Source organism: Cyclopterus lumpus, chromosome 7 (genome assembly GCF_009769545.1).
Source record: "Cyclopterus lumpus isolate fCycLum1 chromosome 7, fCycLum1.pri, whole genome shotgun sequence".
Lineage (NCBI taxonomy): Eukaryota > Metazoa > Chordata > Actinopteri > Perciformes > Cyclopteridae > Cyclopterus > Cyclopterus lumpus.
In genome coordinates, this window is record NC_046972.1 from 4,924,641 (window position 1) to 4,944,167 (window position 19,527).

The window sequence follows — 19,527 nt, forward strand, 5'->3', positions numbered from 1 at the left end:
ACTTAAATATTCAATTAAATGTCACAGTTCACATTTAACGTAGCAAGATTCACACATGTCTACGACGAAAGCACAGTATATTACGGTGTTGAAGGCTGTGTCTGTAAAACGTGACGTTCTTTTATTTTGAAGATACATCTCAAAAACCCGGAAGTCTTAGTTGGCTTTACGTCAAACGTGCGCGCCGTCGGCGCAGAATCATGACGTTTCCTCGCGCTTGTGTTCGGCAACTTCACCAGAGTTTGATATCATATTTTTTACATTTAAAATGAAACCTCTTCCACGGACTTATTGCTCAGCGCAGCGGTCCCACGTAACCGAGCTCACGCGAAGGTAGACCACCGGTTTGTCGGCGCCGAACACCTCCGCTTCAGCAGCATGCTCGCTGCTGTCAGGTAGCTAGCTAACTGATCACTTGGACTCGTTTAACGTTACATCGATGCTATAGCCTAAACGTAAGACGTTCTGCTTGCTCCTGCCTCCACATCATGTTCCCGTGTGTCTGCTTCTCATCTTAACTCTAGTTTCAACGTTGTCATAGTGGGCAACTAACTAGTTGCTAAGAAGAAGAATAAACCCCTCAAAACAGCGTTGCACCTACAGCAGCTAGTTTAATACTGGTTGGTACGACACACTTAACGTCAGCTCCAGAAGGTTAAGAGTCTCGTGCAATACAACAACATAAACCACCATCATGACCACAACCATCATCAAAAACAATAATACTGGCATGCTGTTCAGTGAGTTACAATGAACCCTCTCATTCAACTCGGTGTTTACCTCACTAGGAAGTGATGCCAGAGGGGAGACATGATACGGGTTATTCTCTTAACCACTGGCTCTCTGATCCAGCGGGTTTTGTACATACAATTACTTTTTTGTTTTTGTTTAGGTCAATAATTTTTTCAGTGCCACTGTTAAACAAATTGTGATACCTTTTGATCAGAAAATCACTCCTCATACATTGAATATCTCGTAAAAAAGGCCAGCATAGATTTAATCTCAAAGTCACAATGTTAAATGTAATAGCTTCCAAAGACTACATTCATGTCATAGTCTCCTACAGTACTTGAACAGTCTTGCGTTTTTATTCATCTCGTTCTCGCATCCCACAGTTCTTCAGCGACAGCCCCTCACTGAAGGGGCTCCCTGCTGTCATGCCGCCAATCATGGCTCAGATCAGTGATCCCAAGATCGCCTTTGCCTACCTGCGCCCGGCCTGTGTCCTCCTGACCCGAGCGCCCACCGTGACCAACGTGGAGGCGCTGAGCGGCCAGGTGAAAGAAGTCGACGATGCCACATTGCAGCAGCTCCAGGAGTACGTCCTCTTCCCTCTTCGCTTTGTCCTCAAGGTCCCCGGGCCCAAGAATAAAAAACTGGTGCAGGCCGTGGCTGAGGCCGTGAGCCACGTCCTCCAGAACACCTGTGTCCAGAGCTGGGAGACCCTCCGCGACCTCTTCTCGGAGCTTTGCCTCTGCCTGTCCTCGCCAACCGATCCTGGGAAACCTGCAGACACGTCGGAGGAGCTGAAATCTGCTGTGCTGAGGTGCCTGGACGCGCTGCTTCACGCCGCTTACGGCGATATAGTCTTCAAACTCTTTGAACCGGTTATGCTGCCCGGACTGGGAGCTGCCATATCGTTGCTGCTGGCCTTAGCAGAGAAGGAGAAATCTCGAGATGTACAGGCAGCAGCGCTGAAGTGCCTCCAGGCGTTGACTCTGCAGTGTGACTGCACTCAGGAGCATGTGGTCCCGTCCTCCTCCGAAAGATGCGCGATGGGCAGCACCATGGCGTCATTCCTGCCTGGGATCACTGTGGCCGTAGCCAGGATCATTACAGGAGATCTGAGGCAAGGCCATGCAGTCACAATTGGGGCCATCAAGGTAACATTATCATTCATAATTCCTGGTGTGATGATGCAGTACAGTAAACAAATCTTTAAATCTTTTAACCGCTACATAACTTGTTACAAGCTGTTTATTGGGTAACTGATGACATCTCTCAGGTCCTGTGTTACCCTGTGTTCACTTTGACTGCATTCCACATGTTGCTGGGTATGTTAATACAGAACAAGTTTGTTACAATTCTAATTATGTATTAATAAAACTGCAACTAAGGATTATTTTTAGAGCTGCAACGATTAGTGGAGAAACAGATTAGTCAGTCATCAGAAAATCAATCTGCAACTCTGCAGTTATTTGTCCATTGTTATGACGGTTTTTAGCTTTTTAAAAATATGAAGATTATTGTACAGAAGGTGCAAGTGGATGGCAAGCTAACCACATCCAACACAAACTATAGAAAAAGTGATCATATCCTCGTACAAATGTAATGCAATGATTTCTTCATGCAGCACAATCATAGCTTTTTTCTCATTTTGATCCTACAGGTTTGGTCCAGGACCGTGGGGCTTGTCATGGAAGACGCCCAGATTCAGGCCGGCGAGCCCGGGAAGACTCCCTCGGCAGACTTGGGGAGAATCGCACAGCTGATGGTCCACCGGACACAAGCGTGGGCGGAGAGCACAGCAGGGAAACTGTCCGTGCTCCTGAGGAAGATCATCTCCTGCACCTCGTCTCACCAGCACTGGAGGGTTCGACTGGAGATGGTGGAGCTGGACGACCACCTGCTGGCCAGGTGTAGCCAGTCACTGGGAGAGTGTGTGGGCCCGCTGCTGGAAGCACTGGTGGGAGCGGTCAATGACGAGGAGCCCAGAGTCAGAAAGAGGTTTGATTTGCACTTCTGCGAGGAGACACGACTCGATCCCAGACTACTTGATGGCGAGACGTTAAATGAAACTTCTCTCCTGTCCTCCATCCTCTCCTAAAGGTGCGAAGCTGTTCTTAGCGAGGTATCGCAGAGGAGTCAGAGGCGTAGCATCAGCGGCAGTGATATTACCAGTAAAAGCAGCAGCAGTGCTCAAACCTTCACTGATGTGCTTTCGGAGAATCTCCACTCTTTGACCACCTCCCTGCCCAGACTGATGAGGACCTCCGACGACCAGAAGAAGCTGTTCATCCTCAACGTATTCCTGGGCTATCTAAAAGTCCTGGGACCTCTGGTCTCCGCGGTGCTGAACTCGGCCGCGCACCTCGAGCGGATTTCCAAAGCCTTGATGCAGGTGATCTAACAGCCGTCGGGTTATACTTAATATTCTGTTTGAATGGGAATCAGGAAGAAACATAGCTCATTTTATTGTTGTTTCAGGGGACATACAGCAAATATGTTGAGGTTCAAACTTGTGTTTGGGGCTTCTACATGTTTACATGTGGAGGTAGAAAACAAACCTGCATCCACAGCATGGAGCAGCAGTGTGTATTCCCCTGTTTGCATGCACTGCTGTCCGCTGATGCCAGAATACCGCTGGGAAACTAGAGGCCTTCATTTCTTGTATACACTCCCAATGTACTTTTTTTGTACTACACCTGCACCAAAGATTAAATTGCAGTTTCCATATCATGTTGTACACAACCAGTGTACTCAAATCTCTAAGAAAGTGGTCATAAAGTCAATATGACATTTCATGTTAATAAGTTTATTATATGATCATTATAGAATATAACTGGGTATAAAATACAGCGTTTAAGCATTTTAGTGGTTGACAAGTGGAGTTAAAGGTATATTAAGTAACCTTTCCACTTTAAAATGAGACCTGTGTCATATATTCTGTTGAGTTTCCAGCAATTTTCCAACCTAGAGAAATCATTAATTTTAAAGCAATGGTCAGTTTCTGTCAGAGGCACATCCTGAATTGATTTTTTTATCTAGACACATTTTTACGATACACTTTTAAGACCTTAGTTTGTTTTTTAGCTGTATATTTTTGTCCCCGGACGTCTGGATGTTACGTTACATTCTGAAGCTGACTGCAACGATGGAAGTGGTGTAGAACACAGCAACTCCCATTACCCTAAACTACTTTGAGACGCCAACAAACTTCTCCTTTTGTTATTGTTTCGATTGAGTCACCGCATTGGCAGAAAACGACTTTAAACGTTTAAATGGCGTTTTTGTTTTTATAAAACTCACACGTGACACAGCCAAGATAAAGCTGTCGTACCCGCTGTGGGAATACAGGCCACGCTGTGTCAGTTTCACATGAGACCCCCTCTTGTACTCTGACTTATGCCTCCTTGTGGGCCTTTGCAGGTGCTGGAGCTGGATGTGATGGATGTTCGCATTGTGGAGGAAAGGAGTCCCGCCGCTACCATAGCGACGAGCCCGGGCTCCCAGCACTACGCTGCTCACACACAGAGGAAGCATTTCCTCTACTTCACAGATGGGAAGATCTTCTCTGCGCTCATGGAGATCTGTCGAACATTAGGTACGAGGGCTGTTTCACGGGTACTTGAGGCAAATGGTAAATAACTTTACCGACAGCATAAAATACCTCTTTTAATGAAATCGGCTCTACTTTAAAGCCGCTGTGGTCATTTTGAAGTAAGAGACCAATACGCCTATTTGGAAATCACCTAATTGTATTTGATCAATGTTTCTGACTGAGTAAACCAACATGTTTTTTTTCAGGAAAAGGATTTATTGATTTTGGGTTACTACTCACCCTTTTCTCTCACTGGGATTGTTGTTATTGGCAGTGGTTGAAGAAGTACTTTAAGTATTCATAGTACAACTGTTAATATTTAAATTTAAATGTTAATTAAATGTTTACTTTAAGTTAAAGAAAGACATTGTCAGCATAAATGTTTCTAATTTCTGTTCAAGGTGGAGCTTTCATTTCTAATAAGATTCTGAAAAGTGTAACGAATCATAAAGCATTATATATTAATAGTTTTATTTCGAGAGTCAAATCTGAATCTGCAACGTCAACATTCGGTTTCCATTTGGCATTTTTTGTGACGGCTCTCGACGAGTAATTTCCCCTGTGACTATCTTCAGGTTACTATGGCAACATTTACCTGCTGACGGATCACTTCCTGGATCTGTACCGACGGTCCTCAGCGTACAGAAAGCAGGCTGCCATGGTGCTCAATGAGATTGTCAGGGGCGCGGCGGGCATCGGCGTGGCAGCAGAGGGTCACGGTCTGGAGAGTCAAGTTCGGGGACGCTCCGCCAGCCGGGAGGACCTCGAGGTGGCGGTGGCGTCTGTCATGGAGGAATACACCAGTCTGCACAACTGGCACCTGATTACTGTCAGTGAGGAGACGGAGGGAGACCGACAGGACCAGCAGGTGAGGCTGCTGAGTGTTGCTTAAACGCTCCGTGATATTTGTCCTTAACTGACTGCAATAAGTATGACTGGTTGACTCTTTACTGTCTCATTGGAGCACGAAAAAGGCTAGCTAGATTTTAAATTTGTCGTCTTTCATTGAAATTGACGTTGTAGTCTGTTGCTTTGTCACTTGTAGTATAAATGTAGCATTAATCTTAAACTTCAGCCATTGGTCAATTAGTTTAGCTTAGCATAAAGAACAAGAGCTACATAATCCACCAACCAGCATTTCTAAAGCTCACTTTGTATTTGTTTTGTTAAATCCATACAAAAATCTCAATTTAAAAACAGTCAGTCGGTTTTTACATTAAGATTTTTGTAAGCCAGGAAATCTTTTTATCAAGAAAGCAAATAAGTGCATTTCCCAAAATGTCAAACTCCTAAGTCCAAATTGAAAAAGAAAGTTAAAATAGTTTAAGATTCTGTGACGGCTTGCAAAAAAAAAATCATGGGGCGGCTGTAGCTCATGGTGGTCGTCCAGCAACCGCAAGGTCCCCGGTTCGATCCCCACTCTGCCCATATGTCGAAGTGTCCTTGAACAAGACACTGAACCCCCAGTTGCTCCCCGGGCGCTTTACTACAGCCCACTGCTCCTTAATAACTAAAGATGGATCAAATACAGAGAATAATTTCCCCAATGTGGGATTAATAAAGGATACATTTATTATTTTTTTAAATTTAAATGAGACCTCGGCCGACAAGCTAACCACACCGGTCATAGGAAGCCGCACCGATCACAGCAGCTAGAATCCCGCTCTTCTTTGAACAAAGAAGTTTCCAAATTTTACATCTACTTTTTTTATTCAGAGCACGTTTTCCAATCCTGCTGTGCCCGTATTGCACAGCTCTTTCTGCACATCAGGTTCGATCAGATCACTCCAGTCCAAACAAAGAACGATATCCACAATCATCCCCAAACAGACCAATGCGGAGAAGTTCCAGGATTCAAGTGGCTGCGCTAAACTTTCACGGCCGACAGAGGCCCGAGAACATTGGCAGCGGTGTGTTCTTCGTAGATAAACTTTCAGTTTCTCTTCGTCAGCAAAAGCTGTGAGCCCGGAGGCACACCACTCTAATGAAAAGGAATCTAAGCACAGTAATAAACACCAGTTAGAGAGGATGTTTGGCCACTGCACAGACTGCTGTGGGGCTCTGCCTCAAGTCAAACTAGTACAACAGCAAAAAAGCATTATAGAATAGATGTATGAAAGTACAGGCAGTTAGCTGTAAATGCTGACATCAGTGGTAAGACACTGTGTTTATGCAGTCTGCGCTGATACAGCAGGGAAACAGCCAGTTACTGATGTGAGCTACAGTCACCGTGGGCAGGGAAGAAGCTGTTCAAGGTCGGAGGCTTGACCAGCCAAGAGTGGCTTGGAATATTTAAATAATGCTTTCGATGCTGGAATATGGTGATATTGCTGTGTTTCGGCCATCTGATGTTTCTTTTTCAAATTAAGGGACCCTGTGGACTTTTGTTTTTGCCAAATTAAAGGTCCCCTATAGATTTATTTTTAATTGTTATTTAAAGTTTCCTATGAAGTGTTTTTGTAAAATGAAAGGTACCCTGCAGATTTATTCTTTTGGGTAAACATTCCCTTTTTATCACCGTAATGCATTGAATGTATCCTTCAGACCTAATAGCGTGTTTAATGCATTTCATAAATTGTTTGCATCCATGTTTGCTTGCTAGCTTCCTGTTACTGTGTTATCTTTGTGCACTTTACTACCACCTCAAAAAGAAGGACTGTGAATTGTCTCTCAAACAACACTGCTCCACAGCGCTAACTAGTGGTCAAACATTCCACGGGGTACCTTTTTAAGATTCTTATCTATAAACTAAAACACTACTGAATAGTTCAAGAAAACTCTACGAGGCATAATAATGCCGTTTATCTCTTGTCTGTCTGTAGCTGCTCAGCCCGTCAGGACTCTTCTCCATATCCAATAATGTCAGCGACACCAAAGCAAACCCTCTGCAAGTGATTCCGTCTTCATTTGGCACCTCGTCCTCGTCGACGACCTCCGCAATCCACCGGCTCAACGGCAACATCTGGCAGCTGTGCATCCAACTCGAGGGCGTCGGCTGCTTCGCTCAGGCGCTGGGACGGGACTTCCGGCCCCTTTTGATGGCCTCACTGTACCCCGTGCTGGAGAAAGCCGGGGAGGAGACGCTGCTGGTCAGCCAGGCGGCGCTGGGCTCCATGTGGGACATCAGTGAGGCCTGTGGCTACCACTCCCTGAAGGAGCTGATCAATGAGAACTCCGACTACCTGCTCAATGACATCTCTCTTAACCTGCAGAGGCTCAGCCAGCACCCACAGGTAACTGTCACGGTTTGGGGCGTTGTTAGAAGGCAGAAGGAGGGAAAATACAAACTAAGGAAAGGAAGTGGTGTTTACAGGAAGTTCAGTAAGATGATATTATCCTTTAAAAGTACAAATGTAACAAGAAGAGTTTGTGGATTTTTATAATTGTATCAAAATACACTGCGACATTTCACGAGCTGATATTGTTGTGCAAATTAGTACAGCGGCAATATAAGTAACTCATTGTAATTGTTTAGTCTATGGGATGTAAGAATAATAGTGAAAATAAAATGCCATAAGTTGAAGAGGGTGACATTTTGTTTTGTTGGACCAAGTCCAAAACATGAATGTTCAATGTATGAAAAGGTAACGACAATATTTGGAATTCATCCTTGATTAATGACTTAAACAATGAATCCACTATCAGAATTCTTGGCGATTCATTTCATTTGTATGACATTTTCTCATAATTATAGTATCATCGGTTTGTACAATAAAATCATACCCACTTACACAAGGTACTCCGACTTGGGACTTTGTTTTGCAAGTCACAAGTAAGTCTCCAGATTCACATTGAAGTCCTATACTTTGTGTTTCGAGCCCTAACCCCTTCACTAAATGTAACACCATACACATTCGTCAAACAGAGTAACAGGATAGTAAATTAAGACTTGCTTCGATTGATTTATTTGTTTCAGACAAACAGCAAAGTTAATTGCTGTTAGTTGCACGTTTGTTAATTTATATTATTTCTGTGACGCAACTCAAATCTTTTCGGCTTGCGGAGGCATAACAAGTCTTTGCCAGTCAAAAGGCTAAAGTCACATGAGGTCACAAGTCATTGGGGTTGAAGTTCATCGTGTTGCCGTCTCGTTGGCCAGGCTCCACGGGTGTTGACGGTGATGTTGACTCACTCCGACTGCAGCCTGCTGCCTCTGGTCGGGGACATCGTTCAGGATGTGCTGGCGGCTCTGGATCTCAGCTACGACCTCAAGGCCGCTCTGTTCTGCGCCGTGCTGCACGCACTCATGAAGGCACTGGGTGAGATCTTGTGTATCACACGTGTGGGTGGAAAAAGAAGGGATTTAGCACATTGCGTACATGACGCTACCATACTGTGCCACACCATATTCCATATATATATATATATATATATATATATATATATATATATATATATATATATATTATAAGAAAGAAAGGGATCTTGCATATAAGGCTTTTGCTCCACAAACCTCACTGCGTCACTAACCCACCCTGCTCTTGTGGTTGTTCTTCCTTTAGCGAGGTGGTTCCCCTCCAGTAGGACCCGTGAGTCGGCCAGACCCAAACAGACCCCCCCTCCCAAGGAAGTCCTCGACATCCGCCAGTTCCTGCTGGATCTCCGCAAACAGAAAGAGCTGGCGGAGGGCATCGGAATAGAGGACGACGACGCCCCCGAAGACCTTGGTAATGCAGTGCGCCGTCTGTATGAGGACACACAAATTATATTTCATTGTAGTGTAAGTTTCATATTGTTGTCGAGGTCATATTCCGCAGTGTGAACTATAAAAGCCAAAAAGCAACATCACATCATCCGTCTGACCGTCACTGTCTCTCCAGAAGTCCCGCCTCCCACACAGTGTGAGGATGTGGAAGATGTCGGCGGTCCTGATGTGAAAGCAGAGCTTCCCGCCCACATCGGGGTCACTAAAGATGTCATGGAGCGCTGCATTCATCTGCTGTCCGACCCGAGTCTCCGGCTCCGACTCAAGGTATGGAATGCAGCGTTGGATTAGATGAACCTTGTGTTACAAATAATACCACCATGACGGTCTGATACAGAACTGATATTGTTTAAAGTTTGGAGAAACAGACGGGAGTACTGGGGCGGCGGCGGCAGCAGCAAAAAGTATTTTAGCGACCTGGGAAAAAAAGGCTCACCTCCCCAAAAGAATTTAAAAAAAATCAATATCTGTTTAAGTGAGCGCTATATTTAGCGTATTTTCACCGCTCTATCGTGCGTCAGACAGCCCTGTCCAACAGAGAACAGCTGAGAACGCTCTCATCAATACCACAAGACTCCATTGCCAAAACAGTATTGATAACAAGCTCTGGTCCTTGTTGTAAATATTCTAAATGTAGTCGACACTCAAACTGGTATTGATTTATTTAGGTGGCTAAAATGCGTATTGCTGCCGTGAACCCACGGAGCCTGGCCAACAAGACGGTAAAATGCTGAAATACATGTCGGAGTGAGAGACTGAACAGAAATCAAATCAACCCCACTGCAGAGTTCAACTGAAACAGGCAAGACTCACTGTAGAGAAACAATTATTTTTAAATTATTGTTACTGAGGAGCTTTTGACCTCCATTACGGCCGACAGAGGCTGAGTTACATCCCCTTGAAGCCACCCGTCCAGGTGTACGTGTTGTTGCTGCCGTCTGTATCCAGTGAGATCTAAAGCAACGGGTGTTTGTCCTCAGGTTTTGGACGTGCTGGAGCTCTGCGTGTGTGTTCTGAGCGAGAGGGAAGACGAACTGCTGCCGATGGCCCATCGCTGCTGGCCCGCCCTCCTCCAGAGGCTCACAGCCGACGACCCGTTAGCAGTCCTCCGAGCCTTCAGGGTACGTGAAACAAGTCTGTGTTTCCATTAGCTAATTGTAGTAATATGTCATATTTTTTTCATGTGTTAGTTGATCATCTACAATTGTATGCAGTTTGATGTTGTGAAAAAGTACATCAAAAGTGTATTAGGTAACTGTTGTTTTACATTAAATGTTGTGCGTTATGTTTATGTACATCAACAGGTCTGGCTACATTGTTGACTTAATTAAAAAAAAACATATAACGTATATTAACAAGTTGTGCTTTTAGGCACGAGAGTCGTCTAATTTCACAGTAAAATGGCTATGTATATGGTTGGTATATGGTATACGGTTACTTTTGACATGCTTTTTCATTGTTTGTAATTCTGTTAAAACAGTTTTTATTTCTTTTTAATAATTGTAAGCTAAGCAGACAGGGAAGTCTAAAAAAATAAAAATGTGTCATCCCAAAACTGGCTTTTTCAAACAATTTCAGAGAGTGACGGGATGAAAATATCCCTCTACCTTGTTCCCCGATGAATGAAGATCACACTCATGTGTGTGTGATCATTTCTCAAAGTACAGGTGTGAATTGATTCTTCTGTCACTGTGGATTAGTCTGCTTGTCACACCCCGTCTCTAGTTGGACTCGTTTCGTGTCTGTCTCTCATGCTTCCCCTGATGATGAATTGAAAGAATCTGACATAAGTGCTTCCTAAATTGACATTCATTCGTCGCTGGCCGCTGTCAAACCGTGCTAAGGTCATCAGCAATGTGGCAGCTTTTGGGTTTTGTCAATACAATAATTCATCCAGGGGGGATAATACAGTGTAAATGTGTCAGACTTTCATGATGAAGGATGAACTTTCATCACATTTCAGCAACTCGCTGCGGACGGACGTACTTTACACTCTCTCTCTCTTTCTCCGCCAGGTGCTGTGCACGCTGGGTGAGACATGCGGGGACTTCCTGAGGAGGAGGGTGTCCAAAGAGGTTCTGCCCAAGCTGAGCGCCTCGCTGGTGCGGCAGGCTCCGGTCAGCGCCAAGGCCGGACCCGTCTACACGCACACGCTGGCCTACAAGCTGCAGCTGGCCGTGCTGCGGGGGCTGGGCTCCCTGTGCCAGAGGCTGGATCTGGGTGAGAGACCTAAACACTTCACAGGTTTTTTTTCCCCAGACACGGCATGCATAGCACAGCAATGATCATGTCAGGATAAAAAGGACATGGAACACTTGATGATGATGATGATATGGCACGTTTCTTAAAGGTCAGTGCAACATTATGCCCATTTAAGCAAGAACATCATCAATGTGCAATATTACATATTGTGTAAGTTTGTTATATTTACCTGAGTGTGATTTTACCAGAACAAAACTGTGCTCAAAGTCGAGCCATTACCGAGAAACGGATTACAGCCAGTAATCTACATGCATCACGGTTCAAGCAAATCTCTTTTTAACGGCAGCATTATTAAAGGAATAGTTTGCACTTTTTGGAATACAAATATTTTCTTTCTTAATTAAGCAAGATTGCAGATGCTATTTGTGTGTTTGTGCATCAGGTAGTAAAACTAGAGTACCAGAACCAATTTGCCCAACTCTGTGCAAAGTGAAAATTGTGAAAATATGTCTGATTTACTGCTTTTTGCACATAACACATTTTAACCCATTCATGAACAGAGATGTAAAGATGCCAATTTGATATTTTAAGAGGAATTCTTTTTGACACAATGCACAGGTTTTGTATTGTTCCCTCTGTACAGACTTCCAAATCTGGCAACTGTACTGCCATGAAAGACTTTGGGATTAGACGTGTCTGTGGTTTGCTAAGACATGTTCCAGCTCATAACTCCCCCTAAATAGTTATTGATTGATTTCTGTTTCATAAAATGAAAAATGTCATTTTGACTGACGTTAAAGCTTCTCTGCATCCTCCCAATATGGCCACCTCATTTCCAAAACTCTGTCAAAGCTGCTGGCTCAAACACACAACGAGCCCAGTGGCTATTTATTTCTTTACCACCAGGTGGCAGTCTTGTATAACAGTAAAAAAACAAAACAGGCAGGAGTTTGTATATCTCAATTGTCCTGCTGTTGTCCTGCTATGAAGAGATAAAGACACATTCCAGTGTTTCATTGTAAGAATTTGATGAGGATAACTTGAAAGTCCTATCCATTTTTTATTTATTGATGATTGATTGATTCCAGGAATCTTGGTTTTGGTGTTTGTCTCTCTCTCATATTCGGGACGAGGCGTCGGGCCTCACGACGCTCGATGTGCTTTCCGATTGTTTTGCATTTGCTTGTCAGATCGGTGTCGTTCTGTCAGCCTTCCTTTGTCGAAGGCGCAGCTTGCATCCCAGCGCATCCCGTGCATTGCAGCGCGCAGCAATTCTACGTTTATTATATTATTATTATTATTATTATTATTATTATGTGGCACGGTGATACGTGCCACTTTCACTTCCACTTTGAACCACAAAACTGTCAATGGAACGCGGCAACTTTAAAAAAGGCCTTGAGGTTGCGGCAGGGCTTGAATTGAACATATTTTAATGATGACTTTGAACACACGGACCAACTGAGCCGACGGGGATGCTGCCGAATCCTCAGTTGCACTCTCGATAACTGCCGCGAGCAACGCTGCTCTCCCTCCAGCTCCAGCTCACCACGGCCCAGCAATAAACGCTGTGAAATCTGCACAGCCATCAGCAAATCACGACGCTGCAGGGAAGGGAGAACATTTAATTAATTTAAATCCAATAAGTAATGTTTTCTTGAATTTCTTTATTGTTACAGTCGTGTATTTTGTGCTTGGCATATCTTCAGTATCTTGTCAGGAAAAAAAGTGTCTCAGTGCCACAGTGTGTTATAGTGATATAATTATAAGCTGCTTGTCTAATTGTTCATCAATCCACGGCACTGGGTTCAGGTTGCTCCAATTTCTTCCCGGCACTGCTGAACACTCGAGAGGAATCGCAGAACTCGTAGTGAAACCAAAAGCATCTGCAGGTTTGAGTGGATACGTGTGGTTTTTCCTAAACTAGGACGGGTGGTCAATCAGTGATGAAAACATTACGGGGGGGAAAAAATGCTGTTCTCATTCATTAAGTGGTGATCATAATCACTTGTGCTTCCCAAGGACAGAGAGCATGCATGACGTTGTTGGTGAGGCTCCAGCAGCAAAGCACACACAGACGTTTAATACAGCTGAATCATAGGGATCGTTATTTTTAGTTTTTGAAGCAAAGAAATCGCTGAAATTCTGATCAAATAAATAGATGCATCAGATTTATTTTGAGCGCAGGGCAAGTTTCTGTCCACCGCGAAAGAGCAGGGATTTGATGATATGTGTGAGTGTGTGTGTGTGGCACCTTTCCTGCTGACCAATGGAAAATAAGTAGCCACCTCTGTGACTCCCCGAGCCGACAGTGGAGCTATCGGCGACCGCACTGCGGTGCATGGGGAAATCTAAATTGAAGTAATTTGATTCAAAACATAATATTTCCAGTGCAAACGGCAGCTCATGGCTGTAGGATCCGTCTAGCGTTTGTTCCGTGAAGCTGATCCTGAACGAGAACCTGCCGTCTGTAAACTGCAGAAATCGGTCCGCGGCAGGAAATTGGTGTAGCCATACAAACGCTCCTTGAGAACCAGAATAAGCAGAGGTGGCTATTTCTATTTATTTTTTTCTGTTTAAAAAAAAAAAAACATTGAATCTAACTCCTACAAAGCAAATGAGTAAAATATACATGGAGTGTAAAACAGTGCTAAACAGACCCGTGTATATATGTAGAAAATAAAACATATTCAGACACATGCATTCAGCATAAATACTTAAACTCCTTCTGAGTTGCATTTTGCATATCGTTGTGTAAAAAGTGCTGGTGATGTGTAGTAGTGTTGGGCGTCTGTGGCTTGGGAACAGGGGGGGGGGGGGGGGGGGGGCAGCAGTGTATGCTGTTGCTCTTCAGACGGTGCCTCGAGTGTCCTGAGGTGCAAAGAAAAAGCTGCAGAGACGCCAACATCTCCAACGACATCTGTGGTGCCACTACGAATATGAAACGAATAAAGCATCTTAGTTTACGTTGAATCGCTCTTCTAAGTATTCACACGCACACCTCAAAAACAGTGTAACCGTGGCAACATGCCAGGCTTGTGAGGGTATAATATATATACTTTAAAAAAGGATCAAAACGCTATGTATAATATCAAATGTCTCGACCCACAGGAAAGTATCCAGTGGCTACGGAGCCATTGTTTTCTGTTTCCCAACTCCCAATAAATTAAGCTCTCAACCACCTTGTTTTCGACCTTGAGTAAAAGAAATGCCCGCTGCATGCCGCTTGCCCAGCATGTTGTTGTTGTTGTTGTTGTTTTCCGCTTGTTCCACATCCCTAAAGTGGGCCCAAAAATAATCCACGACAGGGCCCCGAGTGGCAGCAGGCTAATAAACCAGGTAGTTCAGAATTCCCTCTCCGCCAGCAACGTTTTCCAGCCCCTCCTGCGGGCTGCGCCTTGATTTCCTGTCCATGAAAATGTACACACACACAATCGTTGGCAAGGGATGAACCGGTTCCCCACGCGCCGGACTTTGTGCTGAGAATATGAATTCAGCTCTCGCTGTTGTGTGCCTCTCGATGGTTCTCACGTAATGATAATGCCAAAAAGAATGAGATTATTATGATCACTACACTAATAAACCCGCCTGTATTTTTACTTTACTACATTTTTTACCATTGTGATTCACATACAATGAGAAATAATCACACCCAAGTGTAAATCCCACATGGAGGAAATAAAAGCTGCAGATTGTGGACTCAAACACAACCTCACACTCTGGCTGCCACTTTCTTTTTACTGTTTTTTTTTTTATTATCCGTGTGATGATGTCGCATTAGGACAATCTACCACAATGAACTGGAAAGGCCCTTATTAGTTATTGCAATCGACCACGCATTACTTTATGAACATTCACTGGCGTATATTCTCACATTAACAGTTTTTTTGTTTACATTTCTTTTTTGGGAATCTCAACATTTTGGTCCGTCTTTTTATATTTTTCTTAACAAGCCTTTGGTGCCCCAACAAGAATGTTAGGATGCCCGTTCCTTTGTCCTTCATCGTACTTCCTCCGACGTCTTATAAACCTTATGAGCGTCGCACAGGACGTGAGCAGTCTGACAATGACACAGGTTGTAAAAAAACAAACCAATGTGCACCGTTGCTTGACCCCGGTGACGCATTAAAAAGGAGGGAGCACGCCCTTTCTGCGTGGACAGGCCGCTCCCTCGCTGCTGTGTGGGAGACAGGTTACAGCGTAACAATTCCCCCCTGTGGGGTCAATAAGTGCCCTCTCTGTCCATCTATGGACCGGCTTTCCTTGCCAGCGTTGATTCATGACACCAGGATTTAATTAGTGTCAAAATGGAAAGACTTCAAGGGTCATCGAGGTTTTTTTTTTCCTCCCCTCTTGGATTTTGGCAGATAGACGTGGTGTAACCGTGCATGAAGAGGTCGCCCAGTACAGCGTAGCTTTAAACAGCGGCTTCTATCCATCGCACGACCACCACTTTATTGCCTCGCTTCAAATGTTTCAGGTACAACCTGCATATGCCTGGAATCTGAGTCGGAGAGGGAGGGAATGCGAAAGAGCAGGAGGGGAACGGTCGGCGGCTGCAGCCTTTACTCGTGTGAATACCGATTCTGGCTCCGGCTTACCTCTGGGACGCCTGCACAAGCCAATTACCGAGCCTCAGTCACAGGGAGAGAAAGACAGAAACACAGATTGACTGAAGCAAATAATGCTTTTCCGGCCCCGGCAGTTCCAGCTTCAGCTCCAATTCCACCCCGCGATTCATTTACGCCGGAAAATCTCGACAGCACCTGGCCCCCACTTCCCCCCTTTTTTGAGTCTTTCTCACTCCTCTGCTTTCCCTCCGGGCGCCTTGATTCCACAAAAGACGACAGGTATACGAGTGCAGCACCGGGAAAAACAAGAGGAAGAAAAGAGGGGGATGAAAGCGGCCGCTGAATAATCGCATTTAACTCTGAAATGTGCACCGCTGCTTTTATTCTCGACGCGCAGCGAGCAGGCCCGGCTCAAGCCGAGTGTGGGTTGAATCGGCAAACGGGGGTGAAGCGATGAGAGGGAGGGAGAGAGAGGGAGGGAGGGAGGGAGAGACCTGTTTTGAAATGAGGCTTGAAAGGCTGCCCAGTTCGCGGCTTAGGGAATCGCTAAATGTCTGCTGGGAAGGGAGAGGGAGAGGGAGAGAGGAGATGAAAGAGTGGAGAGAAGTCATGTGGATGGAGGGAGCAGGAGCTGGCAAGGCTATGAAAGGTAGAGATAAAGAAGGGGGAGGAAAAGGTAGCCATTTTCACACACATCCACTCCTCAATAAGAGGGAAGGGGGGGTGGATGTGTGAAATCCATGTGGAAACGGCCTGCTGTGAAATTTCTTTTCCTCGGCCATCTCAGCAGTTTCTCTCAGCTCATTAGAAAATGTCTATTTTTCTTCTCTCCCCCCCCCCCCCCCCCCTTCCTCTTTTCTCCCTTTTCCTCCTCCCTTCCCTATCTGCCATCTCGCCAAAGGGACGCTTTGTGCCGGGAGCTGTGATTACATCTCGAGTTTTTGCTCGTGTGAATTCCGGTGACGCGGCCTATGAAGTTATTGATAAGTTATTGCTAGTGGCCGATTGTGTCCCGATGTGATTACGTTCTTCTGACGACGACTCTGTGTATTTTAAAATTGGGCTCTCAAAGACGACACCGAGGAAGAAATGCAGTAACGCTGCCGTGTTTGTGTTTCTCAGGTGAGGCCGACCTGGATGCCGTTTGCGAGGCCTGCCTGCCCTACCTGAGCTGCAGACAACCAATCAGACTGCAAGAGGCCGGCAGAAGGTGAGTCCCTCCCTCTTAATGCTGTGTATTACAGTCTTTACTTTGCTACATTTTCACTTATAAAACCATCACGTGTGGTGTACTGTTCTAGATGAAATAATATCGTGTATACGGTCGGTAAAATGAGCCGAGCTTCAGTGCCCAAACGCTGCCTACGTGTTAAAGGTGCCATGTGGTGGAATTACACTAAAGTCATGTGCACTATTTCTAGCTAAAACATCCTGTCTGGATCTTTGAGGCCTCATGATTGAATCCACTTCCTTTCTCATAACATGGAGGACATAAAGCCGGTGTGTTTAAACTGCTGCTGCAACTAATTCTTAATTTCATTACCTATTAATATGCCAATTGTTTTCTCCATTATTGTGTTTTTATATTGTTTATATTGGTCTGTAGAACAGTGAAACACCAATTTCTTGAAGCGCAAGGTGATTTTTTTTTCTTCAAATGACTAGTTTTGTCTGTTGAACAGGGAAAGGTTATGAAATGTTTATCAATATTGTCATCATTACATTTTCTGATGATGGATTATTCAGCTTATGCTTTAAGCTTTACTTCCAAGATACAGATGAGTTTCTTTGATATGAGAGTGCACCTGGATGAGACGCCGTCCATGCTGCCCAATATAGCTTGTGCATATTTAAGTGTCTGAGGCGTGCAATGGATTTAAAACGCATCCATCAAATATGTGAGGGTTGTGAAGGACACAAAGAAACGTTTCATACTATGGGGAATTGCTCAGTATGAAAAACAAGTATTTCAGCTGGCTGCACTATATATTTCATGTTCCTGGGTGGAATTCAATTCAAGACCGTACACTGATGGATTTACTTGCTGCTCGAGGCAGCTCGTAGTAAACCTGAAACGAAGCAGTGGCTTGTAAATGTCATGAATATGCAGGTCGTTTATTGGGAATGTCATTCTGTCATTATTTTTCATGTTAGACGTGAGCTTCCATCAACACAGCCGACTTGGAAACGGCAAACCAGGAAAAAGTTGACGCTGAGCTGAGCTTTCTCACCCAAGTCGTTGGGACCCAGTATGACTGCATGTGATTATTGGGAAACAATAAGACTTCAGCTTCATGTGTCGTCGATGTTGGCTGTATTGATCCAAAGTATTTAGTGAGCCTTAAAAATCTGCCCCCAATCTGCCACTGTACACACGGCTATATGTATTGCATTGTCGTTGTTACATCCTGTTGTGCAGCATGACATCATCAGAGTTTGATATTGTATGTATGATCCGGCTATAGATGAAGCATGGTTATGAGCAGATGTTTGATCATTTCACAGGCCTATAAAAGGGTGGCCGCTGTAATATTGATTGATGGTGGACAGGTGGGGGCAACAGTGCTGCCCTCAGACAGACTCTGATTATTTATACAAAAACATTTTCAAGCCAAACTTAACGTACAGGTTATATCGGGCGGGATCTTGTGCACATTGCCCATCAATCTGCTGTGCATAGTTTCTCAACCATTATTTGTGTCCCTGTCCTCTGGGACATAGATTGGATCCAGTAATGAGAGGCAGTAATGATTGTTTTTGAATGTTTGGTATTTTATCTCAAATGATCTAAGGATGGATATATATATCATTTTATATTTATATATATATATATATATATATATATATATATATATATATATATATATATATATATATATATATATATAAAATCTTATATTTATTTATATATATATATAATCTTATATTTATTTTTATATATATATATATATATATATATATATATATATATAATCGCACAGAGATAATCCTTTTCCCTTCCATCTTCTGTTCCACCCCACAGTGTATTCCAACACTTGATCCAGGTGGATCCGGATGCCTTCTGGTTCACTCTGAACGAGCTGCACTGCCCGTCCCCGTACGTCCCGCCCCACCCGGACCTCCAGCCGGTGCATCTGAGCGGAATGGGTCGACCGAGGGACGAGTACTCCGACAACGTGCTGAGACTGCTGACGGAGGAGTTTGGCTCGGCTGCAGAGACGGCTGCAGCTAATGAGCTGCCGCTTGATGCGATCGACTCGTGCCTCACGCGGACGGCCTATTGAACCTCTAACTCAAACTAGTCGGCTCCCTGAAAGAACTAATCTGACAGAAAGACGGCCATCAGATAGGGCTGCGATAACCTTCCTGCTCGACACAGCTCTGATAAGCAGCGAGGTGCAAAAGGAAAATATCATTGAAGCATAATATCTGCTGCTGCCTCTCCTGCAGGTGTAGGAACCAGGAGCTCTTCTACATTAGGAGACATGCAGGCACATGGCAGATGTTTTTCATTCCATGTGAATACATAGACATATACTGTATGCAAATGTTTATATCTGTTTCCTCAAGAAGTACTTTATTCCTGCTAGGAACTGCCTTGATGGTCTGAATTATTCAAACTGATGGTTCAGAGTAGTTCTGGGACTTTTATACAGATTGTTGGTGACCTAGATAGAACGCTTTTTTTGTGACCCTGAAACATTCTTAATTAAAAATAATCAAATGCT

At 44.3% G+C, this 19,527-nt stretch overlaps 1 protein-coding gene across 5 annotated transcripts; it reads left to right on the forward strand.

Moving 5' to 3' along the window:
* Window positions 1–188: 188 nt before the first annotated feature.
* On the forward strand, window positions 189–19,527 carry tti1 (TELO2 interacting protein 1). 5 transcript variants are annotated; one of them, XM_034537710.1, is made up of 14 exons: window positions 189–455; window positions 1,116–1,883; window positions 2,390–2,727; window positions 2,830–3,121; window positions 4,150–4,324; window positions 4,897–5,189; window positions 7,144–7,554; window positions 8,421–8,580; window positions 8,824–8,988; window positions 9,142–9,293; window positions 10,007–10,147; window positions 11,042–11,246; window positions 16,922–17,009; window positions 18,822–19,527. In XM_034537710.1, exons 2-14 carry the CDS (start codon window positions 1,158–1,160, stop codon window positions 19,081–19,083), a joined length of 3,408 nt encoding a protein of 1,135 aa, XP_034393601.1. In that variant the 5' UTR covers window positions 189–455; window positions 1,116–1,157; the 3' UTR covers window positions 19,084–19,527. The 5 variants fall into 5 exon arrangements, 4 of the variants coding, with proteins under 4 accessions (XP_034393601.1, XP_034393600.1, XP_034393603.1 ...); XM_034537709.1 differs by having other exon boundaries at window positions 189–395; XM_034537712.1 differs by having other exon boundaries at window positions 189–395; window positions 9,145–9,293.